Here is a 22,290-nt window from a genome sequence, read left to right as displayed (position 1 = left end):
TTCAAATCCATGCAAAACACATGATTAAGCTTCAAATCAATGCGATGTAGAAGGTTTAGCTTCAAATCCATGCGAAACAAATGATTTAGCATCAGATACTTGCCATATAACTGATATAGCTTCAAATGCAGACGAAACAGACGAGATAGCTTCATATCCAAGCGAAACACATGATTCAGTTTCAAATCAATGCGATGTAGAAGGTTTAGCTTCAAATCCATGCGAAACCAATGATTTACGTTCAGATACTTGCGATATAAGTGATATAGCTTCAAATGCTGGCAAAACTAACGAGTTAGCTTCAAATCCATGCGAAACATATGATTTAGCTTCAAATCAATGCGAAGTAGAAGGCTGATCTACGAATCCATGCGAAACAAATGGTTTCGCTTCAAATACTTGTGATATAAGAGGTATTTCTTCAAATGCAGACGAAACAAACGATTTAGCTTCAAATCCACGCAAAACACATGATTAAGCTTCAAATCGATGCGAAGTAGTAGGCTTAGTTTCAAAGCAATGCGATGTAGAAGGTTTAGCTTTAAATCAATGCAATGTAGAAGGTTTTGCTTCAAATCAATACGATGTAGAAGGTTTAGCTTCAAATCCATGCGACATAAATGATTTAGAATCATAAACATGCGATATAAGTGATATAGCTTCAAATGCAGGCGAATCAAACGAGTTACGCTTCAAAATCCAAGCGATACATATCATTTAACTTCAAAACGATACGAAGTAGAAGTCTTAGCTTCAAATCCATGCGAAACAAATGATTTAGAATCAGATACTTGCGATATAAGTGATATAGCTTCAAATACAGGCGAAACTAACGAGTTAGCTTCGAAATCCATGCGATGCACATGATTTAGCGTCAAGTCAATGCGATGTAGAAGGTTTAGCTTCAAATCCAAGCGGAACACATGATTTAGCTTAAAATCAATGAGATGTAGAATGTTTAGATTCAAATCCATGCGACACAAATGATTTGGCTTCAAATACTTGCGATATAAGTGACATAGCATCAAATGCAGACGAAACAAACGAGTTAGCTTCAAATACAAGCGAAAGACATGATTTAGATTCAAATCAATATGATGTAGAAGGTTTTGCTTCAAATCCATGCGAAACAAATGATTTAGCTTCAGATACTTGCAATATAAGTGATATAGCTTCATATGCAGGGGCAACAAACGAGTTAGATTCAAATCCATGCAAAACACATGATAAAGCTTCAAATCAATGCTATGTCGAAGGTTTAGCTTCAAATCCATGCGAAACCAATGATTTAGCTTCAATTACTTGGGTTATAAGTGATATAGCTTCAAATGCAGACGAATCAAACGAGTTAGCTTCAAATCCAAGCGAAACACATGATTTAGCGTCAAATCAATGCGATGTAGAAGGTTTAGCTTCAAATCCAAGCGGAACACGTGATTTAGCTTCAAATGAATGAGATGCAGAATGTTTTGATTCAAATCCATGCGACACAATTGATTTGGCTTCAAATACTTGCGATATAAGTGACGTAGCTTCAAATGCAGACGAAACAAACGAGTTAGCTTCAAATCCAAGCGAATCACATGATTTAGCTTCAAATCAATGCGATTTAGAAGGTTTAGCTTCAAATCCATGCGAAACAAATAGTTCAGCTTCAAATACTTTTGATATACATCATTTAGCTTCAACTGCATATGAAACAAACGGGTTAGCTTCAAATTCATGCGGAACAAATGATTCAGCTTCAAATCAATGTGAAGTAGAAGGTTCAGCTTCAAATCCATGCGATTCAAATGGTTTAGCTTCAAATACATGTGATATACATGATTTAGCTTCAACTGCATTCTAAACAAACGAGTTAGCTTCAAATCAGTTCGAAACTCATGATTTTGCTTCTAATCAATGCGAAGTAGAAACCTGATTTTAGGATCGATGCGAAACAAATGGTTTAGCTACAACTCAATACGAAGTAGAAGGATTAGCATCAAATCCATTCGAAACACATGATTTATCTTCAAATCAATGCGAAGTAGAAGGCTAGGTTTCAAATCCATGCGAAACGTATAGTATGGAATCAAATACTTGTTTTATACATGATTTAGCTTCAACTGCATGCGAAACAAACGAATTAGGTTCAAATTCAACCGAAACACATAATTTAGCTTCAAATCAATGCGAAGTAGAAGGCTTAGCTTCAAAGCAATGCGACATAAATGATTTAGCATCATATACATGCTATATAAGTGATATAGCTTCAAATGCAGGAGAAACAAACGGGTTAGCTTCGTATCCAAGCGAAACACGTGATTTAGCTTCAAATCAGTGCGATGTAGAAGGTTCAGCTTCAAATCCATGCGATGTAGAAGGTTTAGCATCAAATCCATGCGAAACACATGATTTAGCAGCAAATCAATGCGATGTAGAAGGTTTAGCTTCAAATCCATGCGAAACAAATGATTTAGCTTCAGATACTAGCGATATAGGTGATATAGCTTCAAATGCAGACGAAACAAACGAGTTAGCTTCAAATCCAAGCGAAACACATGATTTAGCTTCAAATCAACGCGATGTAGAAGGTTTATCTTCAAATCCACGCGAAACAAATGATTTAGCTTCAAACACTTGGGATGTAAGTGATATAGCTTCAAATGCAGACGAATCAAACGAGTTCGCTTCAAATCCATTCGATACATATCATTTAACTTCAAATCTATACGAAGTAGAAGGCTTAGCTACAAATTCATGCGAAACAAATGATTTAGATTCAGATACTTGCGATATAAGTGATATAGCTTCAAATGCAGGGGAAACAATCGAGTTAGCATCAAATCCATGCAAAACACATGATTTAGCTTCAAATCAATGCGATGCAGAAGGTTTAGCTTCAAATCCAAGCGACACAAATGATTTGGCTTCAAATACTTGCGATATAAATGATATAGCTTCAAATGCAGGGGAAGCAAACGAGTTAGCTTCAAATCCATACAAAACACATGATTAAGCTTCAAATCAATGCTATGTCGAAGGTTTAGCTTCAAATCCATGCGAAACGAATGATTCAGCTTCAAACAATTGGGATATAAGTGATATAGCTTCAAATGCAGACGAAACAAACGAGTTAGCTTCAAATCCAAGCGAAACACATGATTTAGCTTCAATTCAACGCGATGTAGAAGTTTTATCTTCAAATCCACGCGAAACAAATGATTTAGCTTCAAACACTTGGGATATAAGTGATATAGCTTCAAATGCAGACGAATCAAACGAGTCAGCTTCAAATCCATTCGATACATATCATTTAACTTCAAATCGATGCGAAGTAGAAGGCTTAGCTTCAAAGCAATGCGATGCAGAAGGTTTAGCTTCAAATCCATGCGAAACAAATGATTTAGCTTCAATCACTTGGCATATAAGTGATATAGCTTCAAATGCAGACGAATCAAACGATTTAGCTTCAAATCCATGCGAAACAAATGATTTAGCTTCAAACACTTGGGATATTAGTGATATAGCTTCAAATACAGACGAATCAAACAAGTGAGCTTCAAAATCAATGCGATGCATATGATTTAGCTTCAAACCGATACGAAGTAGAAGTCTTAGCTTTAAATCCAAGCGAACCAAATGACTTAGGTTCAGATACTTGCGATATAAGTGATATAGCTTCAAATGCAGGGGAAACAATCGAGTTAGCATCAAATCCATGCAAAACACATGATTTAGCTTCAAATCAATGCGATGCAGAAGGTTTAGCTTCAAATCCAAGCGACACAAATGATTTGGCTTCAAATACTTGCGATATAAATGATATAGCTTCAAATGCAGGGGAAGCAAACGAGTTAGCTTCAAATCCATACAAAACACATGATTAAGCTTCAAATCAATGCTATGTCGAAGGTTTAGCTTCAAATCCATGCGAAACGAATGATTCAGCTTCAAACAATTGGGATATAAGTGATATAGCTTCAAATGCAGACGAAACAAACGAGTTAGCTTCAAATCCAAGCGAAACACATGATTTAGCTTCAATTCAACGCGATGTAGAAGTTTTATCTTCAAATCCACGCGAAACAAATGATTTAGCTCCAAACACTTGGGATATAAGTGATATAGCTTCAAATGCAGACGAATCAAACGAGTCAGCTTCAAATCCATTCGATACATATCATTTAACTTCAAATCGATGCGAAGTAGAAGGCTTAGCTTCAAAGCAATGCGATGCAGAAGGTTTAGCTTCAAATCCATGCGAAACAAATGATTTAGCTTCAAACACTTGGCATATAAGTGATATAGCTTCAAATGCAGACGAATCAAACGATTTAGCTTCAAATCCATGCGAAACAAATGATTTAGCTTCAAACACTTGGGATATTAGTGATATAGCTTCAAATACAGACGAATCAAACAAGTGAGCTTCAAAATCAATGCGATGCATATGATTTAGCTTCAAACCGATACGAAGTAGAAGTCTTAGCTTTAAATCCAAGCGAACCAAATGACTTAGGTTCAGATACTTGCGATATAAGTGATATAGCTTCAAATGCAGGGGAAACAAAAAAGGTAGCATCAAATCCATGCAAGACACATGATTAAGCTTCAAATCAATGCGATGCAGGAGGTTTAGTTTCAAATCGGTGCGAAACACATGATTTAGCTTCAAATCAATGCGATGTAGAAGGTTTAGCTTCAAATCCATGCGAAACAAACGATTTAGCATCAAACAATTGGGATATAAGTGATATAGCTTCAAATGCTGACGAATCAAACGAGTTAGCTTCAAAATCCATGCGATACATATCATTTAACTTCAAATCGATACGAAGTAGAAGGCTTAGCTACAAATCCGTGCGAAATAAATGATTTAGCTTCTAACAATTGGGTTATAAGTGATATAGCTTTAAATGCAGACGAATCAAACGTGTTAGCTTCAAATCCATGCGATACATTTCATTTAGCTTCATATCGATACGAAGTATAAGGCTTAGCTTCAAATCCATGCGAAACAAATGATTCAGCTTCAAACACTTGAGACTTAAGTGATATTTCTTCAAATGCAGACGAAACAAACGAGTTAGCTTCAAATCCAAGCAAATCACATGATTTAGCTTCAAATCAATGCGATGTAGAAGGTTTAGCTTCAAATCCATGCGAAACAAACGATTTAGCTTCAAACAATTGGGATATAAGTGATATAGCTTCAAATGCTGACGAATAAAACGAGTTAGCTTCAAAATCCATGCGATACATATCATTTAACTTCAAATCGATACGAAGTAGAAGGCTTAGCTACAAATCCGTGCGAAACAAATGATTTAGCTTCTAACAATTGGGTTATAAGTGATATAGCTTCAAATGCAGGGGAAACAAACGAGCTACATCCAACTCCATGCGAAACACATGACTGAGCTTCAAACCAATGCGATGTAGAAGGTTTAGCTTCAAATCAATGCGATGTAGAAGGTTTAGCTTCTAATAAATGCGATGTAGAAGGTTTAGCTTCAAATGAATGCGAAACAAATGATTTAGGTTCAGATACTTGCGATATAAGTGATATAGCTTCAAATGCAGAGGAAACAGGCGAGTTAGCATAAAAACCATGCAAAACACATGATTAAGCGTCAAATCAATACGATGCAGAAGGTTTAGCTTCAAATCCAAGCGAAACACATGATTTAGCTTCAAATCAATGCGATGTAGAAGATTTAGCTTCAAATCCATGCGAAACAAATGATTTAGCTTCAAACACTTGGGATATAAGTGATATAGCTTTAAATGCAGACGAATCAAACGAGATAGTTCATATCCATGCGACACATTTCATTTAGCTTCAAATCGATACAAAGTAGAAGGCTTAGCTTCAAATCCATGCGAAACAAATGGTTTAGCTTCAAACACTTGAGATATAAGTGGTATTTCTTCAAATGCAGACGAAACAAACGAGTTAGCTTCAAATCCAAGCAAATCACATGATTTAGTTACAAATCCATGCGAAACAAATGATTTAGCTTCAAACAATTGAGATATAAGTGATATAGCTTCAAATGCAGCCGAAACAAACGAGTTAGCTTCAAATCCATGCAAAACACATGATTTAGCTTCAAATCAATGCGATGTAGAAGATTTAGATTCAAATCCATGCGAAACAAATGATTTAGCTTCAAACAATTGGGATATAAGTGATATAGCTTCAAATGCTGACGAATCAAACGAGTTAGCTTCAAAATCCATGCGATACATATCATTTAACTGCAAATCAATGCGATTTAGAAGATTTAGATTCAAATCCATGCTAAACAAATGATTTAGCTTCAAACAATTGGGATATAAGTGATATAGCTTCAAATGCTAACGAATCAAACGAGTTAGCTTCAAAATCCATGCGATACATATCATTTAACTTCAAATCGATACGAAGTAGAAGGCTTAGCTTCAAATCCATGCGAAACAAATGATTTAGGAGCAGATACTTGCGATATAATTGATATAGCATCAAATGCCGTCGAAACTAACGAGTTAGCATCAAATCCATGCAAAACACATGATTTAGCTTCAAATCAATGCGATGGAGAAGGTTTAGTTTCAAATTCAAGCGAAACACACGATTTAGCTTCAAATCAATGCGATGTATAAGGTTTGCCTTCAAATACATGCGAAACAAATGATTTAGCTTCAAACAATTGAGATATAAGTGATATAGCTTAAAATGCTGACGAATCAAACGAGTTAGCTTCAAAATCCATGCGATACATATCCTTTAACTTCAAATCGAAACGAAGTAGAAGGCTTAGCTTCAAATCCATGCGAAACAAATGATTTAGATTCAGATATTTGCGATATAAGTTTTATAGCTTCAAATGCCGTCGAAACTAACGAGTTAGCAGCAAATACATGCAAAACACATGATTTAGCTTCAAATCAATGCCTGTGCAGAAGGTTTAGCTTCAAATGAATGCGAAACAAATGATTTAGGTTCAGATACTTGCGATATAAGTGATATAGATTCAAATGCAGGAGAAACAAACGTGATAGCCTCAAATACATGCGAAGCAAGTGATTGAGCTGCAAATCAATGCGATGTAGAAGGTTTATCTTCAAATACATGCGAAATAAATGATTTAGCTTCAAACACATGAGCTGTACGTGATATAGCTTCAAATGCAGACGAAACAAACGATTTCGCTTCATATCCAAGCGAATCACATGATTTAGCTTCAAATGAATGCGATTTAGAAGATTTAGATATAAATCCATGCGAAACAAATGATTTAGCTTCAAATCAATGCGATGTAGAAGGTTTAGATTCAAATCCATGCGAAACGAATGATTTAGCTTCAAACAATTGGGATATAAGTGATATAGCTTCAAATGCTGACGAATCAAACGAGTTAGCTTCAATATCCATGCGATTCATATCATTTAAAATCAAATCGATACGAAGCAGAAGGCTTAGCTTCCAATCCATGCGAAACAAATGATTTAGGTTCAGATACTTGCGATATAAATGATATAGCTTCAAGTGCAGACGAAACAAACGAGTTAGCTTCACATCCAAGCGAAACACGTGATCTAGCTCCAAATCAGTGCGAAGTAGAAGGCTTAGCTTCAAATCCATGCTAAACAATTGATTTAGCTTCAGATACTTTGCGATATAAGTGATACAGCTTCATATGCAGACGAATCAAATTAGTTAGCTTCAAAATCCATGCGAATACAAATCATTTAGCTTGAAATCGATTCGAAGTAGAAGGCTTAGCTTCAAATCCATGCGAAACAAATGATTTAGGAGCAGATACTTGCGATATAATTGATATAGCTTCAAATTCCGTCGAAACTAACGAGTTAGCATCAAATCCATGCAAAACACATGATTTAGCTTCAAATCAATGCCTGTGCAGAAGGTTTAGCTTCAAATGCATGCGAAACAAATGATTTAGCTTCAAACAATTGAGATATAAGTGATATTTCTCCAAATGCAAACGAAGCAAACGAGTTTGCTTCAAATCCAAGCGCATCACATGATTTAGCTTCAAATCAATGCGATGTAGAAGGTTTAGATTCAAGTTCATGCGAAACAAATGATTTAGCTTCAAACAATTGGGAGATAAGTGATATAGCTTCAAATGCTGACGAATCAAACGAGTTAGCTTCAAAATCCATGCGATACATATCATTTATCTTCAAATCGATATGAAGTAGAAGGCTTAGCTTCAAATCCATGCGTAAACAAATGATTTAGATTCAGATACTTGCGATATAAGTGTTTCGCACTTATCCGACTCGAGGGACTCGAATGTGTCGCGGAAAATGTGTGCGAAGCGAGTCGAGCTTTTTCGACCCGCGATTGCGTTCGCTCGTTAGCGAAGTAATGCCGCGGATGAGGATTCTACGAAATGCCTCGTGAACTCGAGAGAGTGTCCGATTGTACTGTATGTTAGAGCTAGAGCTCGGGCGAGAAAGAGAGCGCGTGTAAGTGTTTTCGACTGTGACTTCTGACTGTTTGACACTGATTGGTTTTTCTGCGTTTTACTGTCCGCGCCCCGACTGGTCGCGTTATTTTATATTGGTCACCCCCGTTTGAGATCCCTGAAGGAACCTCCACCTCCACGCCGGGACGCCCTGATTGGTTTTTCTCGAAGATTGCGATTTTCCAATCAGTGTCCTCTAAGCTTTTCGTCACCACCCTCTCGTATCGTCCTTCACGAGCCTTGTCTAGGAGAGGGGGGTGTTGCGTAGTTGCGTGGTCGGGAGGTCCCCTGGGGCCTGAGATATCGTCCCCGCGACGGTTGGGACTAAACTTTCTCAAGACCCGTCAAATTCTCAAATTTACGACGGGGTTGTTTTTTCGGGCCTTTCGTACCTACGACGCGTCGCGGTCATTAAAGAAACGGAAGACCCTGCACCGATGTTCTGCAGATGGAAAAAAGGTTTCCGTCTCTTTATGATCCTCGCTGGTCCACGCCATAAACCTTCGCGAAAGCGGCCTGCGGGAGGTCTTCTGGAACGGAACATGCTCCCCCCGTTGAGCGACCGAATCGGTCAATACACAATCAGCGTACTTATTAGCTAATTCGATCGCGATGTCCTGGGTTGCTTGCGGTATGTTTAAAAATGTCTCTAAACACTGTGCTCGATGGGCAGAGGTGCCAGTTGTCGCACGTTCCGCTTGTAGACTCCTTGGGAAGTCCGCACGGTCACGACCCTGGCGAAGTCGTCCTGTCCTGGATGGAGTTGTACCACACAGCCGAGACGCCACTGCAGTGGTGGGAGATTATCCTCCTTCAGGACGACGATGGTGCCCTTGGTGATGTTGGGCGACCCCTTGGTCCACCTTTGGCGAACGTTGAGTTGATTGATGTATTCCTTGTACCAGCGGGCCCAAAAGTCTTGTTTGACCTTTTGTATGTGTTGCCAATTGGACAGTCGGTTGCTGGGAGTTTTTCTGAAATCAATATCAGGAAAACTCGTCAAGGAATCACCAATCAAGAAGTGGCCAGGAGTGAGTGCGATGGGATCGTTCGGGTCGGAAGATAGAGGAGTCAAGGGTCTGGAATTGAGGATGGCTTCGACCTCTATCACGAAAGTGTTGAACTGCTCAAATGAGAATAGTTCTTCTCCTACCACGCGCTTCACGTGGTGTTTGAAGCATTTGACGGCGGCTTCCCAAAGGCCGCCAAAATTCGGAGACAGCGCCGGGATGAAATGCCACGAGATTTGCTTCTCCGTTAGGAAGTGGCGGATTTTGTTCTCCCCATTGCGCAAGATCTCGTGCATCTCGGACAACATGTTGTTCGCACCAACGAAATTGGTGCCGTTGTCGGAATAGATGTTTTTGCAGATCCCCCTCCGCGAGATGAATCGTCGCAAAGCCCCGATGAATGCTTCTGTGGTCATGTCGCTTACGACTTCAAGGTGTACTGCCTTCGTTGAGAAACAAATGAAGACAGCAACGAACACCTTGAGTCGAGTGCGATTGCGATGTCGTCGCTCTTTTATATGAAAGGGACCACAATAGTCCACGCCGCAATTGGAAAACGGGCGGTGCTCGGTTACTCGTGCGGCAGGTAGGTTTCCCATGCTGCAGGCTGTGGCAGGTGGGTCCATACGGAAGCACTTGACGCACCGCCTCACGATCTTCCGCGTTGCGTTTCTGCCGTCGATGGGCCAATAGGCCTGCCGGACGGCGTACAGGGTAGTCGTCATCCCTGCGTGGTGGTTCTCGAGGTGGGCCTGGCGGATGATAAGTTCGGTCACATGATGACTCTTCGGCAAGAGGACCGGATGGCGCTGATTGTAAGACAGCGTCGAATTTACGAGACGGCCTCCGACGCGTAGCAGTCCTTGGTGGTCGATGAACGGATTCAGCGGAAGGAGCTTGCTCTTTTTGTGGAGCTCGGTGCCGGATCTCAATGAACGAAGATCCAATGCAAACGCTGTTGCCTGTGCCAGTTGTAGGATGCGGACGGTGGCCGATTGGATCTCTTCGATGGTGAGAGGTCCTCTGAATGCTCGTGGATTCTTGAACCGTAGGCAATACGCGGTGACATGTTTTAACCTAGAAAGACAGGAGAATCGGTTCAAAATTTCCTCACTGTTTATGGTCGCGGTGAAACAAGTGAGTCGTTTTCTCTCCGGTACATCCTCCCAGATCTCGAATATTGTTTCGGGCCACGTTGACTTGTGTGTTGAAAGCCAGGTGGGTCCGTGGCGCCAGTGTTGGTTCTTGATGAACTGCGCTTTATGGTCGCGGTGAAACAAGTGAGTCGTTTTCTCTCCGGTACATCCTCCCAGATCTCGAATATTGTTTCGGGCCACGTTGACTTGTGTGTTGAAAGCCAGGTGGGTCCGTGGCGCCAGTGTTGGTTCTTGATGAACTGCGCTGGTGCTTGTCCCCGGGATAGCAGATCCGCCGGGTTGTTGTGGGAACGTACGTGTCGCCACGCGTTTATGTCGGTTTTACCCTGAACATCCGCTACGCGATTCGCAACGAATGTTTTGAGACCGCTTGGTTCCTTGTGGAGCCAATTCAAAACAATGGTGGAATCGGTCCAGAAGGTGATGGCTGCGGGATCGGTGCCGAGTGCCCCTTGAACCGAGGTCGTCAAAGTAGCCAGCAGGGAAGCCCCGCAAAGCTCCAGTCGTGCGAGCGGAACGGTCTTCAGTGGTGCCACTCGAGACTTTGCGCAGAGAAGATGTACCCGTATCCTGCCGCTGGTGCTGATGGATCGAACGTAGATACATGCTCCATACGCTCGCTCGCTGGCATCACAAAATCCGTGAAGCTCGATCTTGCGATTACCCGATTGGGTGACGTTTCTCTGGAATGACAAGTGGTTGAGGTGAACTAAATCCTCTGCGAAGGTTGACCATTCAGTGTGTATGCCAACTGGAAGGGATTCGTCCCAATCGACCTTCAGTTGCCACAACTGCTGGATCATGAGCTTCGCGAGGATAGTAACCGGTCCGAGGAGTCCCAGTGGATCGAAGATCTTTGCTACCGATGACAGGATGGACCGTTTCGTTACCCGTGTGGTAACGTTGTGATTCACGGTGAATCTGATGATGTCTCCTGTTGCATCCCATACCACACCGAGGGTCTTGACGGTGGTCGCGTCACCGAAGACCTTTGGATGTACTTGTTGAGCTGAGAGGTCGGTCAAAAGCCTGGGTTCGTTTGACCTCCATTGACGTATGTTGAGTCCTCCCTTCGCCAACAAGTTGATGACCTGATTGCGTACGGTCTGGGCTTCCTCCAATGTATCGGCACCAGTCAGCAAATCGTCGACGTACAAGTCCCTCTTCAACGTCCTTGAAGCTGCTGGAAATTGGGACTCTTCGTCGTTCGCTAGCTGGTGTATGCACCGAATTGCTAGAAATGGAGCCGCGGAGAGCCCGAACGTGACCGTATTCAGCTCATACGTAGTGACCTCGTGGTTTGCGTTTCTCCACAGGATCCGTTGATACTTGCGATCCTCTGGCCGAACGAGGAACTGGCGATACATCTTCTCGATGTCGCCAGTCAGCGCATACACGTGCATGCGAAATCGCAGTAGTAGCAGCCACATGTCGTCCTGTATCGTGGGTCCTATCATCAGCGCGTCGTTCAGTGATAGGCCGCAACTCGATTTGGAGGAGCCGTCGAACACAACATGGACCTTTGTGGTCGCGCTCGACGACTTTACGACCGCATGGTGCGGCAGGTAGAAACCCGGTGACTGGGGTTCATCGCTTCCTACCTGAGTCAAATGTCCGAGCGCCAGGTATTCATTGATGACGGTTGAATACACCGTCTTCAAAGCAGGATCGCGCGAGAATTTCCTCTCCAACGCCAAAAATCGATTGAAAGCGCGAGACCGTGATTCACCGAGCATTGATTCCCTTCCGTTGAAGGGCAGAGCGACGACGTACCGACCTGTTTCGTTTCGCTGAAGATGTTGGGTGAAGTGATCCTCGCATCGTTTCTCCTCGGACGAGAGGTGCCGTTCGGATGGTCCCTCTTCCAATTTCCAAAATCTTCTGAGGTCGAAACTCAACTTCGTCAGGAAGGTTTTTCGCGTCGTTTGAGGTTTCCTTGCCGGTGCGCTCCCCCCGATGATCCATCCCAGTTGGGTTTTCTGGAGGACGAGATCCAGGTTGCCACGTGCAGACAAGTTGATTTGCCCTATGCTGAGTGATGCGAGGGCAGGACCGCTTCCGATCAGCATGTCTACGGGCGCTGGACGGTAGAAGTGTGGATCAGCTAGTGGAATGTTAGCTGGGATGCTAAGTTGATCACGGTCAATCGGCTCCTCCGGCACGAACCCCGCAATGCGTGGGATTGTGAAAAACGTCAAATCCCGCTTGTAGTTCGAAAGACGGGATTTGATGGTGGTTTTCACAATCTTGCTTGTGACCGTTCGCATGGCGTTCAGCGTCTCGATGGTTGCGGCCGATTTTGTGACGGGAAGCTGGAGTTTCGCGACGAACTCCTCCGTGATGAAGTTCGCGTTAGCGCAGGTATCGACCAATGCTCGACACGGGATTGAGGGTTGATCGCGACCTGCGACCTCGACGATCGCCGTGGTCATCAACCCATTGGTCGGTCCCTCGGTGGCTCGAACGCGAATCCCTTTCCTCGGCTGCTTCCTTCGTCGTTTCCGTCGTGGTCATTCGGGTCTGTCCGTGGATTTCGGCGGATCTTCGTGTAGCTTGGTGTTGTGCCGTTTTCCGCATGTTCTGCAATTCCCGGCGTTGCAGTCCTTAGCACGGTGGTCGAAACGCAAACAATTCAAGCACAAGTACAAACTGGTTGCCGTCTCGATCCGTTTCCTGACTGGCATCTCAAGGAACGTCTTGCATTGAAAGACGGAATGCTCTGCTGTGTTGCAGATTGCACAATTATTACCCTTAGCAGTTACGAAGGCTTGTCCGCTTGCTCTATTCGAGGACTGCGTGGGATATTGTCTCCTCTCTTTCGTCCGGAAGGAACCCGGCTTCCGAACGCCTCGTGCGGTCTCGGCTTGGACTTGTTGGACCGTGGGAGTCGAGGTTGAAGGCGTTTCACAGTCCCTGTACTGATGCGCGGAAAGGTTCAAAAATTTGAAGATGTCCTCAATTTTGGGCATCTCCGTAGTCGTCAGGGTGCGTTCCCACGTCCTTCGTATATCTTGCCCCATGCGCGACATGGCAATGCTAGCGAGTAAGTCGCTCGCGATTTGTTCCCACGTCCGACCGAGAGCTTGCAACGACCGTACATGTAGTTGCATGTAATTGGTAAGATCCCGTATGGATTCGGAAGTCTTGTTCGGCATGGTCGGGGTGTCGCGAAGAAGCGCCGCGTGACGAAGAATGAGGGCTCGCTTGTTCTCATATGTCTCGATCATATGATTCCAAGCGGGTTCGTAGTTGTCTTCACTGACGGTGAAGGCCTCGATCGTCGTCGCCGCCCTGCCGGTGAGCGAGAGGCGCAAGTAGTTGAGTTTTTGAATATTACTTAACCCAGCGTGCGTGTGGATCATCGTCGTGAATGCGTCCTTGAACGTGACCCATTTCTCCAGCCGGCCGTCGAATTTCGGAAGGTCGATCCGCGGTAGCTTCACGGATAATCCCATCGACAACGCAGACGGAGTAGGTGAGTCTCGCGTTGCGGGATGAAAAGACTGCGCGTGAGTCTGGTCGACCCGTTCCGACGTGGTGACTGCGATGGCGATGGCGTGATCATAAGTATCAGTCAACGTTGCTCGTTCTTCTTCGGCCGTGTCGAAGTCTTCTAGGAGACACAACTCATCCTGGATTTTGTTGAAATCGTCAAACTGTTGTCGAATGCGTTGTGTGCGTTCCCGTAGTTTGACACGCTCAATAACGGAGTCTGCGTATGACTCGACGTATTTAGAGAACAATGTCAATTGCGCCTTGAATGTTCGGCGCTTCGTCTTCAAGGAATGGACGTAGGTTTCGCCCTTGTCCATTCCGCTCGAGAGTGCACTAGTCGTTGCCATTGTAACGGAATCGGCTGCACTCTGGGTTTTCACACCCGAATTATATTTCCGTAGATCGCGAATCCGGCTCGAAGGACCAAAAATGTTTCGCACTTATCCGACTCGAGGGACTCGAATGTGTCGCGGAAAATGTGTGCGAAGCGAGTCGAGCTTTTTCGACCCGCGATTGCGTTCGCTCGTTAGCGAAGTAATGCCGCGGATGAGGATTCTACGAAATGCCTCGTGAACTCGAGAGAGTGTCCGATTGCACTGTATGTTAGAGCTAGAGCTCGGGCGAGAAAGAGAGCGCGTGTAAGTATTTTCGACTGTGACTTCTGACTGTTTGACACCGACCGGTTTTTCTGCGTTTTACTGTCCGCGCCCCGACTGGTCGCGTTATTTTATATTGGTCACCCCCGTTTGAGATCCCTGAAGGAACCTCCACCTCCACGCCGGGACGCACTGATTGGTTTTTCTCGAAGATTGCGATTTTCCAATCAGTGTCCTCTAAGCTTTTCGTCACCACCCTCTCGTATCGTCCTACACGAGCCTTGTCTAGGAGAGGGGGGTGTTGCGTACTTGCGTGGACGGGAGGTCCCCTGGGGCCTGAGATATCGTCCCCGCGACGGTTGGGACTAAACTTTCTCAAGACCCGTCAAATTCTCAAATTTACGACGGGGTTGTTTTTTCGGGCCTTTCGTGCCTACGACGCGTCGCGGTCATTAAAGAAACGGAAGACCCTGCACCGATGTTCTGCAGATGGAAAAAAGGTTTCCGTCTCTTTATGATCCTCGCTGGTCCACGCCATAAACCTTCGCGAAAGCAGCCTGCGGGAGGTCTTCCGGAACGGAACAATAAGTGATATAGCTTCAAATGCATTCGAAACTAACGAGTTAGCTTCAAATCCATGCGATGTAGAAGAATTATCTTCAAATCCGTGCAAAACAAATGATTTAGCATCAGATACTTGCGATATAACTGATATAGCTTCAAATGCAGGGGAAGCAAACGAGTTAGCATCAAATCCATGCAAAACACATGATTTAGCGTCAAATCAATGCGATGCAGAAGGTTTAGCTTCAAATCCATGCAAAACAAATGATTTAGCTTCAAACAATTGAGATATAAGTGATATAGCTTCAAATGCAGCCGAAGCAAACGAGTTAGCTTCAAATCCAAGCGCATCACATGATTTAGCTTCAAATCAATGCGATGTAGAAGGTTTAGATTCAAATCCATGCGAAACAAATGATTTAGCTTCAAACAATTGGGATATAAGTGATATAGCTTCAAATGCTGACGAATCAAACGCGTTAGCTTCAAAATCCATGCGATACATATCATTTATCTTCAAATCGATATGAAGTAGAAGGCTTAGCTTCAAATCCATGCGTAAACAAATGATTTAGATTCAGATACTTGCGATATAAGTGATATAGCTTCAAATGCATTCGAAACTAACGAGTTAGCTACAAATCCATGCGAAACACATGATTTAGCTGCAAATCCATGCGATGTAGAAGATTTAGCTTCAAATCCATACAAAACAAATGATTTAGCTTCAAATCAATGGGATGTAGAAGGTTTAGCTTCAAATCCATGCGAACCAAATGACTTAGGTTCAGATACTTGCGTTATAAGTGATATAGCTTCAAATGCAGACGAAACAAACGAGATAGCTTCACATCCAAGCGAAACAAATGATCTGGCTTCAAATCAGTGCGAAGTAGAAGGCTTAGCTTCAAATACATTCGAAACAAATGATTTAGCTTCAGATACTTTGCGATATAAGTGATATAGCTTCAAATGCAGACGAAGAAATCGAGCTAGCTTCAAATCTATGGGATGTGGAAGGTTTAGCTTCAAATCCATGCGAAACCAATGATTCAGCTTCAGATACTTGCGATATAAGTGATATAGCTTCAAATGCAGACGAAACAAACGATTTCGCTTCATATCCAAGCGAAACACATGATTTAGCTTCAAATCATTGCGATGTATAAGGTTTGCCTTCAAATACACGCGAAACAAATGATTTAGCTTCAAATACATGGGGTATAATTGATATAGCTTCAAATGCAGGGGAAACGAACGAGTTAGCTTCAAAATCCATGCGATACATATCATTTATCTTCAAATCGATATGAAGTAGAAGGCTTAGCTTCAAATCCATGCGTAAACAAATGATTTAGATTCAGATACTTGCGATATAAGTGATATAGCTTCAAATGCATTCGAAACTAACGAGTTAGCTACAAATCCATGCGAAACACATGACTTAGCTGCAAATCCATGCGATGTAGAAGGTTTAGATTCAAATCCATGCGAAACAAATGATTTAGTTTCAAACAATTGGGATATAAGTGATATAGAGTCAAATGCTGACGAATCAAACGAGTTAGCTTCAAAATCCATGCGATACATATCATTTAACTTCAAATCGACACGACGTAGAAGGCTTAGCTTCAAATCCATGCGAAACAAATGATTTAGCTTCAAATCAATGCCTGTGCAGAAGGTTTAGCTTCAAATCCATGCGAAACAAATGAGTTAGATTCAGATACTTGCCATATAAGTAATATAGCTTCAAATGCCGTCGAAACTAACGAGTTAGCATCAAATCCATGAAAAACACATGATTTAGCTTCAAATCAATGCGATGCAGAAAGTTTAGCATCAAATCCATGCGAAACACATGATTTAGCTGCAACTCCATGCGATGTAGAAGATTTAGCTTCAAATCCAAGCGAAACACATGATTTAGCTTCAAATCAATGCGATGTAGAAGGTTTAGCTTCAAATGCATGCGAACCAAATGACTTAGGTTGAGATACTCGCGATATAAGTGATATAGCTTCAAATGCAGACGAAACAAACGAGATAGCTTCACATCCAAGCGAAACAAATGATCTGGCTTCAAATCAGTGCGATGTAGAAGGCTTAGCTTCAAATCCATGCGAAACAAATGATTTAGCTTCAGATACTTTGCGATATAAGTGATATAGCTTCAAATGCAGACGAAGAAATCGAGCTAGCTTCAAATCTATGGGATGTGGAAGGTTTAGCTTCAAATCCATGCGAAACCAATGATTCAGCTTCAGATACTTGCGATATAAGTGATATAGCTTCAAATGCAGACGAAACAAACGATTTCGCTTCATATCCAAGCGAAACACATGATTTAGCTTCAAATCAATGCGATGTAGAATGTTTGCCTTCAAATACACGCGAACCAAATGACTTAGGTTCAGATACTCGCGATATAAGTGATATAGCTTCAAATGCAGACGAAACAAACGAGATAGCTTCACGTCCAAGCGAAACAAATGATCTGGCTTCAAATCAGTGCGAAGTAGAAGGCTTAGCTTCAAATCCATGCGAAACAAATGATTTAGCTTCAGATACTTTGCGATATAAGTGATGTAGCTTCAAATGCAGACGAAGAAATCGAGCTAGCTTCAAATCTATGGGATGTGGAATGTTTAGCTTCAAATCCATGCGAAACCAATGATTCAGCTTCAGATACTTGCGATATAAGTGATATAGCTTCAAATTCAGACGAAACAAACGATTTCGCTTCATATCCAAGCGAAACACATGATTTAGCTTCAAATCAATGCGATGTATAAGGTTTGCCTTCAAATACACGCGAAACAAATGATTTAGCTTCAAACACATGGGGTATAATTGATATAGCTTCAAATGCAGGGGAAACGAACGAGTTAGCATCAAATCCAAGCGAATCACATGATTTAGCTTCAAATCAATGCGAAGTTGAAGGTTTAGATTCAAATCCATGCGAAACAAGTGATTTAGCTTCAAACAATTGGGATATAAGTGATATAGCTTCAAATGCTGACGAATCAAACGAGTTAGCTTCAATTCCATGCGATACATTTCATTTAGCTTCAAATCGATACAAAGTAGAAGGCTTAGCTTCAAATCCATGCGAAACAAATGATTTAGCTTCAAACACTTGAGATATAAGTGATATTTCTTGAAATGCAGACGAAACAAACGAGTTAGCTTCAAATCCAAGCGAAACACATGATTTAGCTTCAAATCAATGCGATGTAGAAGGTTTAGCTTCAAATCAATGCGATGTAGAAGGTTTAGCTTCAAATCCATGCGAAAAAAATGATATAGCTTCAAACACTTGGGATATAAGTGATATAGCTTCAAATGCAGACGAATCAAACGAGTTAGCTTCAAATCCATGCGATACATTTCATTTAGCTTCAAATCGATACGAAGTAGAAGGCTTAGCTTCAAATCCAAGCGGAACAAATGATTTAGCTTCAAACACTTGAGATATAAGTGATATTTCTTAAAATGCAGAAGAAACAAACGAGTTAGCTTCAAAATCCATGCGATACATTTTCATTTAACTTAAAATCGATACGAAGTAGAAGGCTTAGCTTCAAATCCGTGCGAAACATATGATTTAGCTTCAAATCAATACGAGGTAGAAGGCTTATCTTGACATCCATGAGAAACAAATGATTTAGGTTGAGATACTTGCGATATAAGTGATATAGCTTCAAATGGTGACGAAAGAAACGAGTTAGATTCAAATCCAATCGAAACACATGATTTAGTGTCAAATCAATGCGATGTAGAAGGTTTAGCTTCAAATCCAAGCGGAACACGTGATTTAGCTTCAAATCAATTCAAAGTAGAAGGAGTACCTTCAAATCCATACGAAACAAATGGTTTAGCATCAAATACTTGTGATATACATGATTTAGTTTCAACTGCATGCGTAGCAAACGTCCTATCTTCAAATTCAAGCGAAACACATGATTCAGCTTCAAATCCAAGCGAAAGAAAAGATTTAGCTTCAAATCAATGCGAAGTAGAAGGCTTAGTTTCAAATCCATGCGAAACGAATAGCTTAGCTTCAAATACTTGTTTTAAACATGATTTAGCTTCAACTGCATGCCAAACAAACGAGTTAGCTTCAAATCCATGCGGAACACATGATTTATCTTCAAATCATTGCGATGTAGAAGGCTTGGCTTCAAATCCATGCGAATCAAATGGTTTAGCTTCAAATACTGGTAATATACTTGACTTAGCTTCAACTGCATGCGAAACAAACGAGTTAGCTTCAAATCCAAGCCAAAGACGTGATTTAGCTTCAAATCTATGCGAAGTAGAAGGCTTAGCTTCAAACCAATCCGATGTAGAAGGTTTAGCTTTAAATCAATGCAATGTAGAAGGTTTTGCTTCAAATCAATACGATGTAGAATGTTCAGCTTCAAATCCATGCGATACAAATGATTTAGCTTCAGATACTAGCGATATAAGTGATATAGCTTCAAATGCAGCCGAAACAAACGAGTTAGCCTCAAATCCATTCGAAACAAATGATTTAGCTGCAAATCAGTGCGATGTAGAAGGTTTAGCTTCAAATCCATGCGAAACCAATGATTTAGCTTCAAACAATTGGGATATAAGTGATATAGCTTCAAATGCAGACGAATCAAACGAGTTAGCTTCAAATCCATGCAAAACACATGATTTATCTTGAAATCAATGCGATGTAGAAGGATTAGCTTCAAATCCTTGAGAAGCAAATGATTGAGCTTCAATCACTTGGGATATAGGTGATATAGCTTCAAATGCAGGCAAAACTAACGAGTTATCTTCAAATCCAAGTGAAACACATGATTTAGCTGCAAATCAATGCGATGTAGAAGGTTTAGCTTCAAATCCATGCGAAACAAATGATTTAGCTTCAAACACTTGAGATATATGTGATATAGCTTCAAATGCAGCCGAAACAAACGAGTTAGCTTCAAATCCAAGCGAATCACATGATTTAGCTGCAAATCAATGCGATGTAGAAGGTGTAGCTTCAAATCCATGCGAAACAAATGATTTAGCATCAGATACTTGCGATATAAGTGATACAGCTTTAAATGCAGGGGAAACAAACGAGATAGCTTCAATCCCATGCAAAACACATGACTAAGCTTCAAAACAATTCTATGTAGATGGTTTAGCTTCAACTCCATGCGAAACACATGATTTAGCACCAACTCAATGCGATGTAGTAGGTTTAGCTTTAAATCCATGCGAAACAAATGATTTAGCTTCAATCACTTTGGATATAAGTGATATAGCTTCAAATGCAGACGAATCAAACGAGTTAGCTTCAAATCCATGCGATACATTTCATTTAGCTTCAAATCGATACGAAGTAGAAGGCTTAGCTTCAAATCCATGCGAAACAAATGATTTAGCTTCAAACACTTGAGATATAAGAGGTATTTCTTCAAATGCAGACGAAACAAACGAGTTAGCTTCAAAATCCAAGCGATACATATCATTTAACTTCAACTCGATACGAAGTAGAAGGCTTAGCTTCAAATCCATGCGAAACAAATGATTTAGATTCAGATACTTGCGATATAAGTGATATAGCTTCAAATGCAGGCGAAATTAACGAGATAGCTTCAAATCCATGCAAAACAACTGAATTAGCATCAGATACTTGCGATATAAGTGATATAGCTTCAAATGCAGGGGAAACAAACGAGTTAGCATCAAATCCATGCAAAACACATGATTTAGATTCAAATCAATGCGATGAGGAAGGTTTAGCTGCAAATCCATGCGAAACACATGATTTAGCTGCAAATCCATGCGATGTAGAAGATTTAGCTTCAAATCCATGCAAAACAACTGAATTAGCATCAGATACTTGCGATATAAGTGATATAGCTTCAAATGCAGGGGAAACAAACGAGTTAGCATCAAATCCATGCAAAACACATGATTTAGCTTCAAATCAATGCGATGCAGAAGGTTTAGCTTCAAATCCATGCGAAATAAATGGTTTAGTTTCAAACGCTTGGGATGTAAGTGATATAGCTTCAAATGCAGGGGCAACAAACGAGTTAGCTTCAAATCCATACAAAACACATGATTAAGCTTCAAATCATTGCTATGTCGAAGGTTTAGCTTCATATCCATGCGAAACACATGATTTAGCTTTAATCAGGGCGATGTAGAATGATTAGCTTCAAATCCATGCGAAATAAATGGTTTAGCTACAAATACTTGTGATATACGTTATTTAGATTCAACTGCATGGGCAACAAACGAATTAGCTTCAAATCCATGTGAAATCCATGATTTAGCAGCAAATCAATGGGATGTAGAAGGTTTAGCTTTAAATCAATGCAATGTAGAAGGTTTTGCTTCAAATCAATACGATGTAGAAGGCTTAGCTTCAAATCCATGCGACATAAATGATTTAGCATCATATACATTCGATATAAGTGATATAGCTTCAAATGCAGGAGAAACAAACGGGTTAGCTTCGTATCCAAGCGAAACACGTGATTTAGCTTCAAATCAATGCGATGTATAAGGTTTAGCTTCAAATCCATGCGATGTAGATGGATTAGCTTCAAATCCATGCGAAACACATGATTTAGCAGCAAATCAATGTGATGTAGAAGTTTTATCTTCAAATCCATGCGAAACAAATGATTTAGCTTCAGATGCTAGCGACATAGGTGATTTAGCTTCAAATGGAGACGAAACAAAAGAGTTAGCTTCAAATCCATCCGAAACAAATGATTGAGCTTCACACACTTCGGATATAAGTGATATAGCTTCAAATGCAGACGAAACAAACGAGTTAGCCTCAAATCCATTCGAAACAAATGATTTAGCTGCAAATCAGTGCGATGTAGAAGGTTTAGCTTCAAATCCATGCGAAACCAATGATTTAGCTTCATATACTTGCGATATAAGTGACATAGCTTCAAGCGCAGACGAATCAAACGAGTTAGCTTCAAAATCCATGCTATACATATCATTT

The 22,290-nt window shown here is 41.3% G+C and overlaps 1 protein-coding gene across 1 annotated transcript; it reads right to left on the bottom strand.

Annotated features, from left to right (window-relative positions):
* Positions 1 to 9,114: 9,114 nt before the first annotated feature.
* Positions 9,115 to 13,064, bottom strand: LOC143263255 (uncharacterized). Its single transcript, XM_076528353.1, has 2 exons — positions 10,636 to 13,064; positions 9,115 to 10,552 (listed from the first exon to the last, which is right to left on the bottom strand). The coding sequence occupies exons 1-2, from the start codon at positions 13,062 to 13,064 to the stop codon at positions 9,115 to 9,117; spliced, it is 3,867 nt and encodes a 1,288-aa protein (XP_076384468.1).
* Between the last annotated feature and the right edge of the window lie 9,226 nt (positions 13,065 to 22,290).

This window comes from Megalopta genalis, unplaced genomic scaffold (assembly GCF_051020955.1).
Source record: "Megalopta genalis isolate 19385.01 unplaced genomic scaffold, iyMegGena1_principal scaffold0419, whole genome shotgun sequence".
Taxonomy (NCBI): Eukaryota; Metazoa; Arthropoda; class Insecta; order Hymenoptera; family Halictidae; genus Megalopta; species Megalopta genalis.
Note: the sequence above shows the minus strand (reverse complement) of the source record. Positions and strands in the feature narration are given on the sequence as shown.